This window comes from Ictidomys tridecemlineatus, chromosome 4 (genome assembly GCF_052094955.1).
Source record: "Ictidomys tridecemlineatus isolate mIctTri1 chromosome 4, mIctTri1.hap1, whole genome shotgun sequence".
Classification (NCBI taxonomy): domain Eukaryota; kingdom Metazoa; phylum Chordata; class Mammalia; order Rodentia; family Sciuridae; genus Ictidomys; species Ictidomys tridecemlineatus.
This window is the reverse complement of record NC_135480.1, coordinates 162,517,078-162,537,155: the sequence shown is the minus strand read 5'-3', so window position 1 is coordinate 162,537,155 and position 20,078 is coordinate 162,517,078. Positions and strand designations below refer to the sequence as shown.

General features: G+C 34.3%; 1 protein-coding gene across 1 annotated transcript; it reads left to right on the top strand.

Annotated features, from left to right (window-relative positions):
• Positions 1–10,625: 10,625 nt before the first annotated feature.
• LOC101969327 (interferon alpha-2) lies at positions 10,626–11,721 on the top strand. The gene has a single exon (XM_013363183.3). The coding sequence runs from the start codon at positions 10,998–11,000 to the stop codon at positions 11,601–11,603; it is 606 nt and encodes a 201-aa protein (XP_013218637.2). The 5' UTR covers positions 10,626–10,997; the 3' UTR covers positions 11,604–11,721.
• The last annotated feature ends 8,357 nt before the right edge of the window (positions 11,722–20,078 follow it).

Genomic DNA, 20,078 nt, shown 5'->3' with positions numbered 1-20,078 from the left:
ACTATAAAAAAAAATTGAAGAAAAAAACATTGAAGAAAAAAACTGAAGAAAACTTCAGTAGATAGAAAGATCTCCCATGTTCATGGATAGGCAGAATCAATATTGTCAAAATGGCCATACTACCAAAAGCAATATACAGATTCAATGCAATATACAGATAGGGATCAAAATACCAATGACATTCTTCACAGAATTAGAAAAATATTTGGAAGAATAAAAGATGAAGAATAGCCAAAGCAATTTTAATCCAAAAAAGCAATGCTGTAGGCATTATAATACCTGACCTCAAATTATACTACAGAACTAGAGTAACAAAACTGTGTGGTACTGGCATTAAATCAGACACATAGACTAATGGTATAAAAAACACAGAGACAAACTCATACATCTACAGTCATATGATCCTTGACAAAGATGCCAAAAACATCCTTTGGATAAAAGACAGCCTCTTTCACATACGGTACACTGGTTATTCATATGTAGAAGAATGATACCAGACCCTTATCTCTCACCCTGCACAAAAATCAACTCAAAATAGATCAAAAATCTAGGAATTAGACCAGAAGTTATGCAACTGCTAAAAGAAAATAAAAGGTCAATACTTCAGCATACAGACACAGGCAACAATTTTCTCAATAGAAGCACTAAAGCTCAGGAAAAAATGCCAAGTGTTAATCAATGTGGTGACCTCAGGTTAAGTTCTGCACAGCAAAGAAAACAATTACGAATGTGAAGAGAGAATCCATATAATGGAACAAATTCTTTACTAGTTACTCTTCTGACAGAGGATTAATATCTAGAATATATAAAAAACTCAAAAAAAAACCTTACCACCACCACCACCCCTAAAATACACCCCCCCCCGAAAAAAAAAAAAACAGCTGTATTCATCTGGTCACTAAAGATTCATTGACTGCATATATGCTAAGTATGCTTGATAATGAGCATTCAAGGACAAGTAAGGCAGGGATGATGATTGTCCTCAAGGAAGGAGAGAAGACAGTAAAGGTGACTGTGGTTAATTAAATGCTAGCGTGTTTAGAGCAGCAAAGGGAAAGTATTTAGCAATAATAAAGATTGCAGTTGGTTTTTCTAAGTATAAAGTCACACAATCTGCAAATAGGGATAACTTGACTTCTTCTTTTGTATGCCTTTTATTTCTTTTCATTGACTAATTACTCTGGCTAAAATTTCTAGAAATATGTTTAATAAGAACAGTGAGAATAGACACCCTTGTTTTGTTCCTGATCTTAGGGGAAATGCTTTTAGTATGATGTTGGGTATAGGTTTGCCATACAAAGTCTTTTTATGATAATGGAAGATCCTCCTACACTAATTTGTTCAGGAGTTTTATTATGCAATATTTGTTGACTTATTTTCAAATGCTTTTTCTGCATCTATTAAGATTATCATATGATTCTATTTATGTGATGTATTACATTTATTGATTTGCATATGTTGGCACATACTTGCATCCCTGGAATGAAACCAAGATAAACAAATTCAGTAAGTTAGCAAGAATATAAACTCAACAAACAAAAATCAGTAGCTTATGTAAATATCAATAGTGAATTTGCTGAAAAATTTATGCAAGTGATTCTATTCACAAAACACACACACAAATGGAATGATCTTATCTAAAGAAGTGAAAGACCTCTATGATAAAAATTTCAGAACACTGAAGAAAAAAACCAAAGACACAAAATATGGAGAGATAACCCATGTCCATGGATTGGAAGAACTGACATTGTTAAAATGTCCATACTTTGGAAAATAATCTACATATTCAATGCAATTCCTATCAAAATACCAATGACATTCTTCACAGAACTAGGAAAAAATAATCCTAAAATTTATATGAAAGAACAAAAGTTCCCGAATAGCCAAAGAAACTTTGAGCATAAAGCCACACAAAGCTGAAGGCATCACACTACTTGATTTCAAGACATACTACTGAGCCATAGTAATGAAAACAACATGGTATCAGTGACACACAGATCAATGAAACAGAATAGAGAACCCAGAAATAAATCCATATATTTATAGTCAACTGATTCTCAATAAAGTTGCCAAAAACATACATCAGAGAAAGAAAAGCCTGTTTAACAAATGATGTGGGAAAAAAAGGAATATCCATGTACACAAGATTGAAACTTTATCCCTATTACTCATACTGTACAAAAATGAATTCAAAATTGATCAAAGAATTTAATGTAGACCTAAAACTCTGAAACTCCTACAGAAAAATATAAGGGACACATTTCAAGCTATTGGAACAGGCAATAATTTTCTAGACAGAATTTCAAAAGCTCAAGAAACAAAAGCAAAGATTGACAAATGGAATTATATCAAACTAGAAACCTTCTGCACAGCAAAGGAAACAATCAGCAGAGTGAAGGAAAAACCTTTAGAATGGAAGAAAATATTGGCCAGCTATCAATATGACATAGACTTAATATGAAGAATAAGAAAGAACTAGAAAAAACTAACAAAAATAAGTAATCCAATTTTAAACATAGACAAATCATCTGAATAGACACTTCTCAAAAAGAAAACATACAAGTGGCCAGAAGATATATGCAAAATGCTCAATACCAACAGCCATCAAGGAAGTGCAATTCAAAACTATAATGAGATGCTATCTTACCTGTTAGAAAGCTTAAAATATATATATATTTTTTCATCAAAATATAACACATGCAGGGTACAATATGGATAAAAATGTATCCTTATATACTATCTGTGGGAATGTAAATTAGTAAAACCACTATAGAAAATATTATGGAATTTCCTCAAAAAACTAAAAAAAATGAAATATCATATGATCCAGCTCTCTCACGAACTGGGTATATGTCAAAAGGAAATGAAGCTAGCATACAAAAGAGATACCTTCATGCCAATGTTTATTGTGGCACTATTCACAGTAGATAAGATATGAAATCATCCTAGGTATCTGTTCACAGATGAATGGATAAAAAATGGCATATATACAGCCATAAAAAGAGTGAAATCCTATAATGTGCAGCAAAATGGGTAGAACTGGGGAACTTCATGTAAAGTAAGACAAGCCATCCACAGAAAGACAAGCATCACATGTTCTCTCTCATTGTAGAAATTAAGAAAATAAATAAATAAAAAGGCAACCTGAAAGTAAAGGAGGGATCACCAGGAAATAGGAAGGGGATATGGGAGAGTGAACTGGTAGAAGAAGTTTGGAAGGACCTAACCAATGCACGAGACGTATTTATTTATGTAAATGTTACAATGAATTCAATTAATTTGTACTATTGATGCGTTAATTTAAATGGGGGGTTTGGGAAGCAAAAGGAAGTTCTACTTTTTGACCAAATCTAAGACTCTTGAGAAGTCAAATGACATCAGATTTTCATCTCCTTTTTTAAAAAATTGAGATGACTTCACTAGTCATATAGGAAACTGTAAAAGTTACATAAAATAAAGTCTGCAAATTACTGGCCAAAAATCTGAACACAGTAAATAATAGTGTTTATGTATTACTATAAAAAAATACCATAGTCATATAGTAAGAGTTCAAGGAAATCAAGCCAAGAGAAGTTTAATCTGCAGCTCCCATATACTGTGATGTTCCTGCACTTTTTCTCCTCTGAAATGCAAACTCCACCACAGGGGATTTTTCTGCCAAATTGGAAGCAGCAGAGCCCTGGTTCCCACTACTGAGCCATGCTTGGGTCAGAGGGAGGGAAACTGTGCAGCATCCTGGAGGTTCTTTTCAGAAAGAAAACAATGCCTTCCCTTATGTTCACTTAGTGTGAAATGCCATTTGGTGAAGTTTTATTTTTTATTTATTTTTTTAGAATTGGGTTTAAAAAGTCATGAAAAGAAATAAAAAGATGTATTGAACATGAATAGACACAAGATATACAAAAACACATGAATAGAAAAAAATGAACCTATAAAATAAAATATTGAACAATATAAATATATGAATTTATATTATATGTATAATACACACAAATATATAAAAATAAAATATATGTATATACAAAATATGTATATGAAACAAATGATATATATTCTCTATAATATATTGCATATTTAAATTTTATTACATATTAATATCTTATGATATTTCTATTATTTATATTTATAATTTGATGTTATATTTATATAAAACAAAATAAATAGTATAGTATTTATATTGATATACAAAATATATATGAAATATATTATCATTATTATTATATATTTGAAATATGTATTATATTGTATGTATATATGAAATATAAAACATGTAAACATGTGGATATATAAATTAATATATATTTTATTACATAAACTATGTAATAAATGCAATACAATATATATTTATATCACATACTAATATAAACATATTAGATAATATACACTTATATAATGCAAATTTTAAATAGATACATTCACAGATTTATTGGTCCATCTGTTTTATTTGAGGTTTTTTTGGAGAGAGGGTGATTGATACAGGACGTTTTCTTGTACAGATTACAAACTGCACGATCTCGAGTTCTCGACTCTGAATAAACGTGTTATTTCGTGAAAAACTCCGCCTAGCTGAAGTTTCTAAGAAAAACAAAGCCCCATACACATGGGAAAGTTGAGAAAACGCAAGATTCTGTGCTTGCTGCCCTAGAAAAGATCGTAGGCAAAGCTCTAACACAGTTTCCACCTCACCAAACACAGGGAGATTTTGTTCACTATTTAAGGGACAGAAAGTTGACAAACCAGGGTGCTTTCCTCCAATTGCAGAGCCCGCTACAACTTGCGTTTCCAAACCTCCCGCAGAGGCGGCAGAAAAGCCGGACGTTGACTCTTGCGCAGGCTACACCATTGTGTAGTGGTGTCCGCGCGCCCTCTCGCGGCCTGAGACTGAATTACTGGATCTCACAAGAGTCCAGATCTATCAGCTAATAAAAAGAGCAATGCTCTGCTCTAATACTAGCTGCTCCTTTGGCTAGCGCATGCTTTAGAATAGTGACCTGGAAAACAAGGAAATGTTTCTGCTATCAAGACAAATGAAAAGCATCCCCAATCAGAAATGCTTAAACCACAGAGCCGCCTTCCATTTTCCTTGGAAAACAGGGAAGATCACCCAAATCCGTGAATGATCACCAATCTCTACCAGGTGATGCTCCAGCAGATGGTTCATCCTTTCAGCAAGATACAACAACCGTGCAGCCGGCGATAAGGACCTTCTGGATCAGCTACTCTTTAGGCTTCAACTCAGACTCCATTAACTGAAGCTGACTGCGTAGAAAAAGCATTGTGTCCCCATTGGAGATTTGCTCTCGGAAGTACTTCCAGAGAATCATCTGCTATCTGAAGGAAAAAGAATATGGCTCCTGTGCCTGGGAGGTTGTCAGAAAATTAAAGTGTCTTTTTCCCTCATTAGTAACCACCAAAGAAAAGTCAGCAAGTAAAAAGAAAGTTATACAAATGACTTTTCTGATCAATTACATGATTTTTCTTGAAACTCCAAATGCAATCTCAACTCTTGAGTTTTAGACCAACTGAAAAATACCTGAAACTTAAATCATGAGATTATTTTTAAAATATGTCGTACCTCATGCATTTCACGTTGACCAAAAACCTTTAGAGAAAACAGCATGGTTTATTTTCTTAAATAAATAATGTTATAATTTATAACTTGTAAGTTATAATACACACAAATAAATATATTAAAGTAAAATAATATATATAATGCATATATAAAATATATGTTTATGAAACAAATGATATATATTTTCTATAATACATTGCATATTTAAATTTTTATTACATATGACATCACTCCCAGATGCTTTTCATCTGTCTTAATAGCAGAAAGATCTTGTTTTCCAGGTCACGATTCTAAATGTGTTGAAATTTGGGGGAGGTATTTGCAGTTTTCCAACTTTGAACTTTCATTTTTCATAGGAAGAATTCATCAGGATGGTATTTTTAAATGACATTTGTCAGTTAAATTGATGCTACTTTATATAATAGATAAAAGTTCTTAGTAACTAGATCAAATTACAAAGTTATCTTGCTTTCATATCAGAACTGGGTGTAGGAATTTCTGTCAGGTGACTCCTTGGTTGACCATCCTCCCAACAGTGATTCAAGGACATGAGTACCATTTCTTTGGTGGCTTTGCCCATGTTCAAGTGTGACTATTGTGCGGGAATCTATTATACAAAGTTTTAAAGGGGGAAAGTGTAATGAATCGTATGGGGATGCTTTTAAGAGTGGAGACCACACCGAAAAAGATCACTTCCATCGATATGTACTTGGCATGAATTTCTTCCCGTGTGACACCTAGATGCAAAAAAGGTGGAAAAGGCATTCTAACAGGATGACTTGTGGGAAGAGAAGACAAATTTTTTAAAGGACCAGTCTTTAGTTCTGCACTGTGTGTATTAATGCTATTTTTAGGAGGAAAAATAACCACTTTTCTTGCAGCACAAAATTCATTTTAAAATTATGTCTAATCCCACTAAGTTGAATGTCATCAGGAAAAATTCATCCTTTAAACTTTCTAGCATTATTGATTATTTGTAAGAACACTTAAATTGGTTCTCAAAGTCATAGGTAAACATTTAAAAATGACCAAGAGTATCAAGAGAAGCTCTTGGAACACATTATAAAGTTCTGTGGGGAATAGAAAGTATAGGATCTGGTAGCTCATACAAGGTCTTCAAGTGATCTCGAGGATCACTTTAACAAAAGGGGGCGGTGAATCTTCCAATTGTAATCAGGCTTCATTTCCCATGGTTTATAGTCTAAATATTAACATACAAACTAGGAAAAATATTCCTAAAATGAAATGGTTATTCTTTTTATAAAATATTCCATACAATCTTCAATGCCAGCTTTTCTTGAAGACCAATAAAGAATTTTAGAAGTATCTTTAGATTAAATGTCATCTCAAGTCATATATTGTATGTATTGGTATTATTTTTTACCACTATTTTAAGGATTATACCTCTCATAAATTTTGACTGAGGTTTTGAAATGATATGAATTGGAATAAATGCCTAGGGAATGAGTTTGGGTAAGAAGATGTTTCTGCTTACAAATATCTTCCAAACTACTGAGGAGAGAATAGGTGGAGCTAGAAGAGAACCTATAGCCATCTATAAAGAAGAATCAAAACTCCTACAGAAAAAAAAAAAACCCACTGGACCCAGGAATTGAAATCCATTGGTTTTTTCAATTTAACATGATATTTTAATCATTACATGCCACATTTTGAAATAAAAATGAAATAAAATCCACTGCCCCATTGGAATAAAGGTGATAAAGAAAGGAAATCAGCAGTCACCATTTAGTTTTGTGTGGTTATGCCTCAAAAAAATCAAAGGATAAAGATCAGCAGTTGTCACTTCAGTCAACATCCACCAAAAATATGAAAGTCAAAGGCAAAACTTTCTCCATTTCTATGCTCATTCTTCTACCACTGCAATATATTCTTTCTCCCAACCCCTCTTTTTAGTTTTATCCTTAAATTTTCCATTATTTGGGCTTCATTCCTCAAGGAAAGTCACTATAATGAACCAAGCAGCAAACTTTTCCAGGCTATGAACAGGAAACATGAAGCAACTGACAAGGCTGTTGACCCAGACAGAGCCTTTGCCATCTCAGTCCTCCTCCTCCAGTGTGCTGAACCCTCCTCATTTCTCCAGAATGGTTTTAATTTCTACACCTTTAATTTCTACGCCTTAGTGATCACTTTTAGCTGTGAGCTCTGAGCCTTAGCTAATGGTTTAATTGAGATTGAGCTCATGCCTCTAGCCTCATCATGACCCACTGTCTTAAGCTTCTGGTAAACAGTATGTAAAGCCATATGGATATTTGAATGCATGGATAGAAATATGTAAGTTTTCAAAGAGTTACTCATAAATATACAACTTGGATGGATGCACCAACATTTTTACAAATATATTCCAGCTTATGAAGATGCATTCTGAAAAAGACAAAAAAAAATCCCAGGATGTAACATTTATAAGTAAAATGGGGCCAATGTTGAAATTACACATCAAGCCTGGCATGAGTGAAGGGGAGTAATGAGAACTGAAGAGAAAGACTGCCATTTCTGAGGCAGAGCTCTACTGGAAATCAGTCTAGAAATAAGTTGTGGTTCTTCTAGCCAGAAATGTCCCCAGAGAGATCTAAGATCTGAGGACCAAAAGTGGGGATGTACAGAGTTCCAACAGCAACTCCACAGTTCATGAGCTCTCTGTGCTTCCATTTTTCTTTTGTAAATGGTGATATCTGCTTTAGTCACCAATGTCTCCAGCAACTCAATGCTCTGAGTACATGATACATGCTCAATATATATGAAAAATTAGCCAGACATGGTGATGCATGCCTGAAATCCCAGCAGCTTGGGAGGCTGAGGCAGGAGGATTGCGAGTTTAAAGCCAGACTCAGCAACTTAGCAAGGGCCTAAGTAACAACTTAGTGAGACACTGTCTCTAAGTAAAATATTTTTAAAAGGGCTAGGAATGTGGCTCAGTGGTTAATCGCCCCTGGGTTCAATCCCTGGAATAATAATAATAATAATAATAATAATAATGGCAGCATTATGGCATACCTATCAGTAAAGAATCAATTTTATAAATTCTAGGAACAGTATCTGACTGACAATAAACACTTAACACAACTTGGATATCTTATTCTTTTTATTAACATGATATATTGATATATGTGTATTATATATGCATACATGTGTTTTATTTAACTCTATTAACTTGAGGGGAACTATATATCAATTCTTTGTTTTTTATCAGAGACATGACAAGAATATTGATCTTCCAATTTATTTATTAATTATGGGAGAACTTGATACAATTAACACTTGTCCATTATCTAGAGAGAATAATGTGTCTTGTGAAATCATTAGGTTGTCTTCTATGCATCTGTGTAAAAAGTGGGTTTAGCAAAACTGGAGACAAATCCTACATAGAGAGTAATGACCCTTCTTTGAACTCACAGCTGCTTGCTACTTTCATATGCACCCTTTAAACATCTTGCCCTTCTCCATTCCATTGGTGAATCTTATCTCAGCTGCACTGAATGTAGCTATTTGTAGCTATTATTTAGTCTTTTCCTGTTTAAATTCCAATTTCCCAAATAAACTTCAAAGGTCCAATCCTAACTTATTTTGTCCTTTGTTTCCAGTGGAATATTGCTTTCTTTACTTTATTTTTTTATTTATTTATTTATATTTATTTATTTATTTATTTATTTGTACCAAGGATTGAACCAGGGGATGCATGACCACAAGCCACATCCCTAGCCTGTTTTTTGTATTTTTTTTAAGATAGGGTCTTGCTGAGTTGCTTAGGGCCTTGCTAAGTTGCTGGGTCTAACTTTGAACTCTCAATCCTCTTGCTTCAGCCTCCAAACCACAAGAATTATAGGCGTGCACCACTGCACTGGTCTTCTTTACATTTTTATCACACTTGGACATACATTTTTGGTTTTTGACACCAATCATTGTGATACAAAAAATGACAGCTTTTGCTTTCTAAAAAAGGTAATGAGAAAGAAAAATATCTGATGTCTTGCATGCTATATAAAACAATTACATAGCCCATGCATTTAATAATCTTTCCGTTATTCACATTTAGGGAAAAGACAGCTTCCTTTGTTTGGTAAGAATCAATTAGGATTAGCGTTCTGAAGCTTGGGAAATTATAACTTAAACAGGAAAAGATTAAATAATATTGATCATAATTTCTCAATTGTGTTTTCTTATACAGTATGATATTTGTCCCAAGATTTAAAAAATTAGGCCTTAGAGATATAACTAAATCTTAGGTATTGTAATGGATTGTGGTACTGAAAACTCACCCCACACTTATCAGACATATCCTTATTCCTCAGTATTTTTTTTTTTTCCGGTGGGTTTTCTAGGCCTGTGGACATGGTTCCCTGGTTGAGTACTTGCCTGACAAACACAAGACAATGGGTTTGGTCCACGTCACTGGAAAAACAATTTATTGACACTAAATTCACGAAGGTAAGCAAAATTTGTGCAAGATCACTGCTCCAAATCCATGGAAAATAGATGGCTGGGATTGGAGGGTTATTCCAGGGTTATTAGATATCAAAGTAATGTTTTAGGAGGTGGCTTCTGGGTACCCATAGGCTATCATTGTCTGCTGTGTCAGGTGTTTGTTATTTGTTATACTTGATCCTCAGAGCTCCTGCATGGGTTATGGACTTTGAGAAATAATACAAAAGCACTATATTTTATAATTATGTCAGTACTGAGGAAAATAAGATATCTATAAACTGTATAAACATCTAGTATCTAGCCACGTAAAAATAATTTCTCTTTGAAGGAAAAAAAGTACACTAAAAATAAAAATTCGAATATTTCAGTTTTCAGTGTCCTAACATTTAAAAGATTTTTGAATATATAATTACATGGCAATTATTTCGTTTTAGTAAATTGCTAATTTGGACATAATAAGATATATTAAATTTTCTGTAAGTAAATTAATTACAGTAAAGTCCCTTAGAAACTATCTGGATTTGAATATAAGTAAAATACCAATAGTTTATGAAATTAACTTTTACCTTAAAATTCTTACTAATTTTGAGCTTTTTACTGAACACAAAGTTTAAATTTGTTATTTTTATACACAAATGAGAGATATACATAGGGTACACATATAGATATTCAATATATCTACGTTACTAAAATATAATGGAGGTTTCAATGGTAAAAAAAAATATCTTAAAAGTCTTTGGGGGCAGGAGAGGGGAAAGCAATAATTTCAAAAATGATTGTAAAACATTACTCTAAGCACATGTAGAGAATGCGTAAAGGAAAGCCAAAACAGAAGTAGAAAGTTCTGATGACATTCAGAAAATTGAAAGTATATTGGTTCCTATTTAAGACATAGACACAAAGCAAGGGCTTCAGAGAACCTAGAGACAAAGGTTCAAGACCACCCATTTCAAGCAGCCCAGCAGCACCTGCAAGATCCCCAATGGCCTTGCCCTTGGCTTTCCTGCTGGCCCTGATGGTGTTCAACTGCAAGTCCACCTGCTCTCTGGGCTGTGACCTGCCTCAGATACACAACCTGGGTCTTGAAACATCTGACAGAAATGAGAAGGGAGCCCTGACACTCCTGGAAAAATTGAGGAGAATTCCCATTTTCTCCTGCCTGAACTACAGAAAGGACTTTGCCTTCCCCAAGGAGCAGTTGGAGGGTGAGCAGGTGCAGAAGGCCCAAGCTGTTGCTGTCCTCCATGAGATGACCCAGCAGGTCTTCAACCTCCTCAGCACCCAGGAGGCCTTTGCTGCTTGGAACAAGACCCTCCTGGACACCTTCCTCACTGGCCTCCATCAGCAGCTGGATGACCTGAAAGACTGTGGGACCCAGCAGGTGGGGGTGGAAGAGGCTCCCCTGAGGGCTGTGAGGAAATACTTCCACAGGATCACTGTCTACCTGAAGGAGAAGAAATACCTGCCTTGTGCCTGGGAGGTGGTCAGAGCAGAAATCATGAAATCCTTCTCTTCATCAGCCAACTTGTATGCAAGACTAAGGAGCATGGAATGGGACCTGGTCCAGCAGGGAAATGCTTCTCACTGATGAACACACCTTACCACACTCCCACAAGTTCTTGCATTTCAAAGACTCATTCCTGCTGGAATTTTGTAATGAATTCAACCAATTTTTTAGATGATTTCAGGAATATTAGACAACATCCCATTTACCCAGGACCATCATGTATCTTTTTTTCTATTTATTTAAATATTTATTTTTATGTTATTTATAAGATCTGAATTGTTTCAGATTTGTTTCTGAATTGTTCATAGAAGCTGAAGTAAACCTTTACATTGTGATTAATATAAAAAAGTACATTTTATATTTTGTCAACTTTTTATTTTGCATTGTTCATTAGATTTTTACTATGGAAAATTTCTTCTTTGTTGAACACAATAAACTTAATGAAAAGACTTGTCAAGCCTGATTTTACAACTGGATCTTAAAAAATGAATGGTAGAATTGACTTTCCCCTTGTGTACATTTAACCCTGTACTAAAAAATTCACTTCATTGAAGCCAAGTCGCATGTTGCCCTCAAGGTTTTGAGGTGAACATAAAAATACAGTTCAGTTCCTGCTCTCTTTTGTCTGATTTTTATAGAGAAAGAGATCTAAACACAATGATCCTACTTATGCATTATATTAAAATCTGTAATGAGGAGTATGAAAAACCAAGGAAATTCTCTCAGTGGAAGGTAGATGTCACATGCTAGCAGAGAAACGTGAAAGCAGGTACATCTTCTATAAATTGACTGATAGACAACCAAGTGCAAATGCTCATTGAATACTTGAGTTTGCCATTTACAAGAAATACATTGTCTGATGGCTCATAACCGGGAATTGGAAGTTCAGCAATGGAGGTGGTCTTGTGGGGAGAGTGAGGAGGGAGAAAAAGACTTAAACTTGATCCTGAGAACTTTTCGACTTTTATTAAAGGGAGAGGAGAGAACAATCAGGAAGGAGACATAGGTGGAAGACCCTGAGATTAGAAGGACATCAAGAGAAAATGGCAGAAATAAAGTATTTTTAAGATAAGAACTCCCTTGGAAGTAGAGAAATTCATGGATTTTTGGAAGATGTTTTGAAACTCTTTAATACACTGGAGAAGTGAAGGGCAGTGGTGATCTTAATGACAGCTGGTTTGGTAGAATTAATCACCAGAAGCCATTTTGACATAGGTCTAAGATGAATAATAAAAAGTAGTTAGTGATAACAAAGAGAAAAGAATTCTGAGAGGTTTCATTCTGAAGCAAAGAGAAAAGTGTGTGATCTGAAAGAACAGGAATGTAGGTTATTGTTTTCCTATATAGTTTTCATTTAATTTATTTATGTCCTAATAGATTTCATTGATTTGATGTACTGAAAAATCATATTAATATGCTTAATATTGGGTGAGTCGTAAAACATGATATGTTTAATTAAAATTATCATTTTCTCTTTTATTAGTTGGTGCTATGTCTAATGTTAGTAAGCTGCTCTGTGGATTGAATCCATAACCACTGTGGGAATACTGATGGACCTGGCAACCTCAGTGAGAGGTGAATCCTAGAATTAATGAGTGGAAACAATACTGGAGTAGGTGGTAGGTGAGCAAGGGCAGAAAAGAACTTTGGTGTGTCATGTCATCTGAGGAGATATTCACTTGAATTTTCATCTAATTTAGATTTGCATGGTTATCTTTGCCTTGATGTTTTCAGATGCAATGAGAACTTTCTAGGAATCTTCACTAGAGAAAGAAAAATGAGCGGCTGGGGATGTGGCTCAAATGGTATCGTGCTCGTCTGGCATGCGCAGGGCGCTGGGTTTGATCCTCAGCACCACATAAAAATAAAATAAAGATGTTTTGTCCACTGAAAACTAAAAAATAAATATAAAAAAAGAAAAGAAAAATGATGTATCAAAATTTTTGGAAATAATGGCTCAGCCATTTTTGTTTTCATTTTTCATGCTATTTGGCTTCTAGCTTCAAGAGGAAAGTGAAAGTGGTAAAGAAGCAGAAAGACAACACTTTTCTCAGAAAAAGACTAAATAAAACAGAATGTGTAAAACTTTAAAGACTTAAGAACAGTTTTTTTTTTAAAGGCAGCCTAATTTTATTTAGCATCATTTGGATCTCAATGCCCCACATTTTCTCTGTGAATGGGAGAAGCATGAACCAAGAAGCTCAGCTGATGTGTTAACAGCCTAGGGAGAGAAAAGGGGTATAGGTTAGAGGAGGAGGTAGTGACTATGAAGTGGAGAAAGAAAAAACAGTAGATTGGCAAGATTGATAATTCTTCATTTGTGTGCATAGTTGCCCATTGTTTACAATATATTGTTTGGGTAGATTTTATGTAACTGATGTAGTGAAAATCATAATAACATGCTTAATACAGGGTTAAGGTTTGGAGATGAAAGATTCCCCAAACACTTAGTTTTCAAGACTTGGTTCCCAGTGCAATATTCAGAGGTGAAGCTCTTGGGAAGTGATTGGATCATGAGGCCTCTCACCTTATCAAATGATTAACCAACTGATATCTGAATGGACTATGGGGGCAGGCGTGGAAACTGTAGGAGGAGGGACCTAGGTGGAGGAAGTGGGTCTCTAGGGGCCTGCCCTGGAAAGTTTTATCTTGGCTCTGGATTCTCTTTCTCTGCTCCCAGGCTGCCATGAGCTGAGCAGCTTTCCTTTGCCAGGCCCTTCTGCCATGTTGTTCTGCCTTGCCTCAGGTCCAGAGCCATGGAGTTAGTTGACTATGGAATGAAGCCTCTCAAACCTTAAGACAAAATACTTTTCCCAGTATAAGTTGTACTTATGTCACGTGTTTTGTCCACAGTGACAAAAAGCTGACTCACAAGTCTGTTTATTTTAAATCATGAAATAGTAACTTACAATAGCAATTTATAATTTTTTTTAAGTCAACATTTCCTTGTCTACAAGTAAGCTACTGGGCTTTTGTTAGTAATTCAGTTCTCCATCAAAACACTCATTACTACTGATAAGATGGCAACTTTTGGGATTGTTGGCTTCCTTAAGTTTTTTAACTTATTGTCACATTGGTTCACTACATCAACTTCATAAACATCTCATTTTCTTGTATGGTAGAATTTGATAAGAATTGCTTTATATTACTGCTTATAATTTTTCTGGTTTTGTAAATATTATGATCTTATGTGAATACACATAGCCAAATTACCATGGATATAAAGACTAGCACATTTTCCTTACAAAATAAAAGTAGGAAACCACATTAATAAATATACTCAGTACTAAAAAAATGGTCAAAATCAGCTGAAAATAAAACAGGAACCATGAAAATCCATACAGCAAGGGTGTTGTATATAATTCTGAAGATAAATGAACTAAACAATTATAATAAATCCAAATTTCAAAAGTTATAAAATCAGTTGTAATTAAGAATAAAGATTTTTACATTGAATTTCATTCTGCCTGGATGTATATGTGATGTATCACAACCCATTTAAACTCTCTAACCCACACTTTTCTTATAAATAAAATGCATTCAAAATATTAGGAGGCTCTGAGCCACTGTGTCCCAGAGTTCCAGGTCAGAGCCATCCCGTGACCACATTGAGGGCCACCTTGCACTGGGGTTTCTTATTCACCAAAGCATGGCTCCACAGCCCAACATCAGGAAACACACAGGATTTAGGCTGCCACTGCCACAAAACTGGGATATCACCGTTTCTATCAAAGGACAATGATAAGGACCTAAGATGCCACCAAGGTCCCTGTGGCTTAGCTGCAGCAGAGGTTTCTCTACTACGGGTGCTAACAGTTATCCTGTTGCTGAGGTAACAGGGAGTCTTTCATAGGGTTGCCTATCTCCTGTTTCTCCTAATAACAGCCAACTTCCTATGATTATCCTTTCACTAGTCATATAACCTAATATCTCTCTCTATACTCTCACATCCTACCTCATAAACATCTCAGCCAACCACCCAGTCCCCCCTTCAACTATCAGAAACTGTAAACCATTACGCAAACCTATTGATTATATGGTTGAAGATAACCAAACTCATTATTTCTGTTGATAGTGACAGAACTGTAAAAGTAAAAATAGAAGCTAACTGAAATATGGCTGCATTTTGAGTACATTGAGCGCTATAATATTAATCTCTTTCTTAAAAGTGAGGTATTGGTAACCTGTAGGCACACCATAAGACAATAGGGCAGAAGCTGTAATACCTCAGATCTATACTACAAGAGAGGAAGACACATAGACATAATAAAAAAACAAGGGAGGAAAGTGGCCCAAACAAGCCAAGACCCTATAACAATAGAATCCATAGGCAGTGAAGTAGTTGAAATGTCAGACAAGGAGTTCAGAGTATACATAACTCCAATAATTTGGGAATTAAAGAACAACCTAAGTGAGCAGATACAGGCAAAAATTAATCACTCCAACTAAGAGATATGAGAGCAAATAGATTATTTCAAGAGATAGAGATACTGAAAAAAAAAGAAATCCTTGAAATGAAAGAAATAATAAGCCAATTAAAAAATTCAATAGATCGCATCACCAACAGACTAAACCACTTAGAAAACAGAACCTCAGACAATGAAGACAAAATAAACAATCTTGAAAATGAAGTTGAACTCACAGTGAAGATGGTAAGAAACCAGAAACAGTACATCCAAGAATTATGGAATACCATCAAAATACCAAATTTAAAATTGATTGAGATAGAGGAAGATTCATAGATTCAAACCAAAGGAATGCATAATCTCTTCAATGAAATAATATTATAAAATTTCCCAAGCATGAAGAATGAATTGGAAAATCAAATACAAGAGGCCTATTGAACAACAAATGTACAAAATTACTACAGATTTACACCAAGACATATTATAATGAAAATTTCTGGCACACAGAATAAGGATGGAATTTTAAAGGCTGTAAGAGAGAAAAATCAGATTACCTATAAGGGAAGACCAATTCAGATCTCAGCAGATTTTTGAACCCAGACTCTCAAAGCCAGTCGATCCCGGAACAACATATACATAGCTCTAAAAGATAATGGATGCCAACCAAGAATCTTATATCCAGGAAAATTAAGCTTCAAATTTAATGATGAAATAAAAACCTTCAATGATAAACAAAAGCTAAAAGAATTTACAGCAATAAAGCCTGCACTACAGAACATTCTTAGCAAAATATTCCACAAGGAGAAAATGAAAAACAATAATGAAAATCTACAAAGAGAAGAATTACAACAAAAGAAAAGCCAACCAAAGGGAAACCAAGTCAAGCTAAATACCAAAAATAAACAAAAATGACTGGTAATACAAATTATATCTCAATAATAACCCTAAATATTAATGGCTTAAACTCACCAATCAAAAGACATAGGCTGTTAGATTGGATTTAAAAAAAAAAGACCCAACAATATGCTGCCTTCAAGAGACTCATCTCATAGGAAAAGATACCTACAGACTGAAGGTGAAAGTTTGGGATAAAATATACCATTCATATGGCCTACATAAGCAAGCAGGGGTTTTCATCCTCATATCAAATAAAGTAGACTTCAGGGGTTTTCATCCTCATATCAAATAAAATTAATCAAAAGGGATAAAGATGCATATTTCATACTGCTTAATGAAACCATACATCAACAAAACATAACAATTATAAATATATATGTGCCAAACACAACAATGGAGCATCTATGTTCATCAATCAAACTCTTCTCAAGTTCAAGAGTCAAATATATCACAACACAATAATTCTGGATGACTTTAAAACCCCTCTTTTACCAATAGATAGATCTACCAAACAAAAGATAAACAAAGAAACTATAGAACTCAATAATACAATCAATAACTTAGACTTAACTGATGTATGTAGAATATATTATCCATCAATGAGCAAATGCACTTTCTTCTCAGCAGCACATGTATCCTTCTCTAAAATAGACTTTATGTTATGCCTCAAAGCAAATCTTAGTAAATACAGAAAAGTAGAGATCCTACCTTGCATTCTATCAGACTGCAATGAAATGAAATTAGAAATCAATGATAAAATAAAAGCTACTCCAACACCTAGAGACTAAATAATACACTATTGAATGAACAATGGGTTGCAAAAGATATCAAAGAGAAGATTAAAGAATTCTTAGAAGTAAATGAGAACACCAACACAACATATAAAAATCTCTGGGACACTATGAAGGCAGTGCTAAGAGGAAAGTTCATTGCATGGAGTTCATCCCTTAAAAGAAGAAAAAGTCAACAAATAAATGATCTAACATTACATCTCAAAGTCAGAAAGAGAAGAACAAATCAACCCCAACAGCAGTAGGAGATAGGAAATAATTAAAACCAGAACTGAAATCAATGAAATTGAAACAACTGAAAAAACTGACAAAACAAAAAATTGGTTCTTTGAAAAAATAAATGAAATTGATAAACCATTGGCCATGCTAACAAAGAGAAGGAGAGAGAAAACTCAAATTACTAACATCTGTGATGAAAATAGAAATAGTAAGATGGACACTACAGAAATACAGAAGATAATTAGAAATTATTTTGAAAATTTGTACTCCAATAAGATAGAAAATATCAAATACATTGACAAATTTCTAGAGGCATATGGTATGCCTACACTAAATCAGGATAATATACACAATTTAAACAGATCAATTTCAAGCAAGGAAATAGAGGATGCCATCAGAAGTCTATCAACCAAGAAAAACCCAGAACTGGATGAATTCACAAGTGAGTTCTACAAACCTTTAAACAAGTACTAACACCAATACTTCTTGAACTATTTCATTAAATTGAAAAAGAGGGAACACTTCCAAATACATTCTAGGAGGCTAATATCACTCTGATTTCAAAACCAGACAAAGATATATCAAAGAAAGAAAACTTCAGACCAATATCTCTAATGAACATAGATGCAAAAATTCTCAATAAAATTCTGGCAAATCAAATACAAAAACATAATGCACCACGATCAAGTAGGATTTATCACAGGAATACAAGTTTGGTTCAACATACAGAAATCAATAAATGTAATCTATCACATCAATAGACTTAAAGATAAAAATCATATCATCATCTCAATAGATGCTGAGAAAGATTTGATAAAATACAGCATCTCTTCATGTTCAAAATGCTTCAAAAACTAGGGATCACAGGAACATACCCCAACATTGTAAAGGCTATCTATGCTAAGCCCCAGGACAACATCATGCTAAATGGAGAAAAATTGAAAGCATTCCCTCTAAAAACTGGAACAAGACAGGGATGCCCTCTTTCACTGCTTCTATTCAACATAGTTCTTGAAACTCTAGCCAAAGCAATCAGACAGACAAAAGAAATTAAAGGGATACAGATGGGAAAAGATGAACTCAAATTATCACTATGGGCAGACCATATAATTCTATACCTAGAAGACCCAAGACATTCCACCAGAAATCTCCTAGACTAATAAATAAATTCAGAAAAGTAGCTGGATATAAAATAAATACCTATAAATCAATGGCATTTCTGTACATCAGTGACAAATTCGCTGAAAGTGAAACTAGGAAAAGCACCACATTTATAAGAGCCTCAAAAAAAAAACCTTTGGAATAAATTTGACAAAAGAGGTGAAAGACCTCTGCAATGAAAACTACAACATACTAAAGAAAGAAATTAAAGAACACTTTAGAAGATGGAAAGATCTACCTTGTTCTTTGATAGGCAGAATTAAGATTGTCAAAATGACCATATAGAGATTTGATACAATTCCAATCAAAATCCCAATGGCATTCCTCATAGAAATAGAAAAAGCAATCATAAAATTCATCTGGAAAAACAAGAGACCCAGCATAGCCAAAGCAATCTTTAGCAAGAAGAATGAAGCTGGTGGCATTACTATTCCACACCTAAAACTATACTACACAGCAATAGTGACTAAAACCACATGGTATTGGCACCAAAATAGATCTGTAGACCAATGGTACAGAATAGAGGACACAGAGTCTAACCCACATAACTTCAGTTATCTTATATTAGACAAAGGCACCAAAAATATGCACTGGAGAAAAGATAACCTCTTCAACAAATGGTGCTGGGAAAACTGGAAATTCACATGTAACAAAATGAAATTAAACCTCTATCTCTCACCATGCACAAAACTCAACTCAAAGTGGATCAAGGATCTAGGAATTAAACCAGAGACCCTGTACCTAATGGAAGAAAAAGTAGGCCCAAATCTCCATCATGTAGGATTAGACTCCAACTTTCTTTTAAAAAACTCCTGTAGTGTAAGAATTAAAACCAAGGATCAAACCAAGGATTCAAACTAAAAAGCTTCTTCTCAGCAAAAGAAATTATCAGTGAGATGAATACAGAGCCTACAAAATGGTAGAAAATCTTTACCAAAAGCACATTAGATAGAGCACTAATCTCTAGGATATATAAAGAACTCTTAACACCAAAATAAACAAAATAAATAAATAATCCAAATGGTCCAAGGAACTGAACAGACACTTCTCAGAAGATGATATACAATCAATCAACAAATATA

What these genes read in the sequence shown, in the direction of transcription:
- LOC101969327 (XM_013363183.3), top strand. Translation starts at nt 10,998, where the DNA reads ATGGCCTTGCCCTTGGCTTTCCTGCTGGCCCTGATGGTGTTCAACTGC.